This window comes from Onychostruthus taczanowskii, unplaced genomic scaffold, assembly GCF_017590055.1.
Source record: "Onychostruthus taczanowskii isolate IOZ18803 unplaced genomic scaffold, ASM1759005v1 scaffold257, whole genome shotgun sequence".
Classification (NCBI taxonomy): Eukaryota; Metazoa; Chordata; class Aves; order Passeriformes; family Passeridae; genus Onychostruthus; species Onychostruthus taczanowskii.
This window is the reverse complement of record NW_024499873.1, coordinates 26909-28663: the sequence shown is the minus strand read 5'-3', so window position 1 is coordinate 28663 and position 1755 is coordinate 26909. Positions and strand designations below refer to the sequence as shown.

The 1755-nt window shown below is 60.7% G+C and overlaps 1 protein-coding gene across 1 annotated transcript in view; it reads left to right on the top strand.

The window, feature by feature from the left end:
- Positions 1 to 1755, top strand: part of FTSJ1 (FtsJ RNA 2'-O-methyltransferase 1) — a gene marked incomplete at its 3' end in the record, with an annotated part of 5335 nt that overhangs the window by 205 nt on the left and 3375 nt on the right. The window contains exon 2 of the mRNA XM_041407177.1: positions 1567 to 1708. Coding sequence (XP_041263111.1) covers positions 1588 to 1708 — 121 coding nt within the window. The remainder of the gene's footprint in view (positions 1 to 1566; positions 1709 to 1755) is intronic.

The window sequence follows — 1755 nt, the reverse complement described above, 5'->3', positions numbered from 1 at the left end:
AGGGGGGGGGAGGGTGTGAGGGGGAGGGGGAGCCGCGCGCGCCGGGGTGGGCGGGGCTGCGCGTGCGCGGCCGTTGCGCCGGGGGGGCGGTGACGCCGGGGCGGCGCATGCGCAGTGGCTCGGTGAGAGTTTGTGGTGCATGTAGAATTTAATTAAAAAATAACGCGAACTCAGTTAATGGGATTTGAGGGGTTTGTAATGGCGTGAGCAGCCCCTGGGCACCCCCCGTAACTCGAGGATGTGGGAGCCACGGGATCTCCCTGGAACCCCCCATTTTTGTGTGCCCTCCCACATAAACAGCGGTTTGTTTGGGGTAGGACCTACAAACAAACGGCAGAACCGGTAAATAAATAATAGGGCGTGCAAATAACGAACTGTGCGGAGATGACAGCGCCACGGGTGGGGGTGTTACAGCCCCGGCTGCGGCTGGGGGTCCCCCCGTTTGTGGGTTCCCCCCGTTTGTAGGTCCCCCCGTTTGTGGTGCTCCCGTTTGTGGGTTCCTCCCTTTTATGGGTTCCCCCCTTTATGGGGTGTCCCCATTTATGGGTTCCCCCCGTTTGTGGTGTCCACGTTTGCGGGTGCCCCCCGTTTTTGGGGTGTCCCCGTTAATGGTGTCCCCGTTTCTGGGGTGTCCCCCCAATTTGTTTTGGGGTGTCCCCCATAAGCGGTGTCCCCGTTAGTTTCGGGGTGTCTCCCATGAGCGGTGTCCCCCATTAACAGTGTCCCCGTGTTTGGGGTGTCCCCGTCACTTTGGGGGTGTCCCCATTATCGATGTCCCCGTTAGTTTCGGGGTGTCGCCCATGAGCGGTGTCCCCGTTTCTGGGGTGTCCCTGTGTTTGGGGTGTCCCGTTAATGGGGTGTCCCCGTCAGTCCCGGGGTGTCCCATTAATGGTGTCCCGTTAATGGTGTCCCGTTTCTGGGGTGTCCCTGTGTTTGGGGTGTCCCGTTAATGGTGTCCCGTTAATGGTGTCCCGTTAATGGGGTGTCCCGTTAATGGGGTGTCCCTGTGTTTGGGGTGTCCCGTTAATGGGGTGTCCCGTTAATGGGGTGTCCCTGTGTTTGGGGTGTCCCGTTAATGGGGTGTTCCTGTGTTTGGGGTGTCCCGTTAATGGGGTGTCCCTGTGTTTGGGGTGTCCCGTTAATGGGGTGTCCCGTTAATGGGGTGTCCCTGTGTTTGGGGTGTCCCGTTAATGGGGTGTCCCCGTCAGTCCCGGGGTGTCCCATTAATGGTGTCCCGTTAATGGTGTCCCGTTTCTGGGGTGTCCCTGTGTTTGGGGTGTCCCGTTAATGGTGTCCCGTTAATGGTGTCCCGTTAATGGGGTGTCCCGTTAATGGGGTGTCCCTGTGTTTGGGGTGTCCCGTTAATGGGGTGTCCCGTTAATGGGGTGTCCCTGTGTTTGGGGTGTCCCGTTAATGGGGTGTCCCCGTTAATGGGGTGTCCCGTGTCCGGGGTGTCCCCGGCAGTTTGGGGTGTCCCGTTAATGGCGTGTCCCTGTGCTTGGGGTGTCCCGTTAATGGGGTGTCCCCGTTAATGGGGTGTCCCGTGTCCGGGGTGTCCCCCGGCAGTTTGGGGTGCCCCCCAGGGCCATGGGGCGCTCCTCCAAGGACAAGCGGGACATTTATTACCGGCTGGCCAAGGAGGGCGGCTGGAGAGCGCGCAGCGCCTTCAAACTGCTGCAGCTGGAGCAGCGCTTCCAGCTCCTGCAGGGTACCGGGAACCGGAAACCGGGAACCGGGAACGGGGCAGCGGCGGGT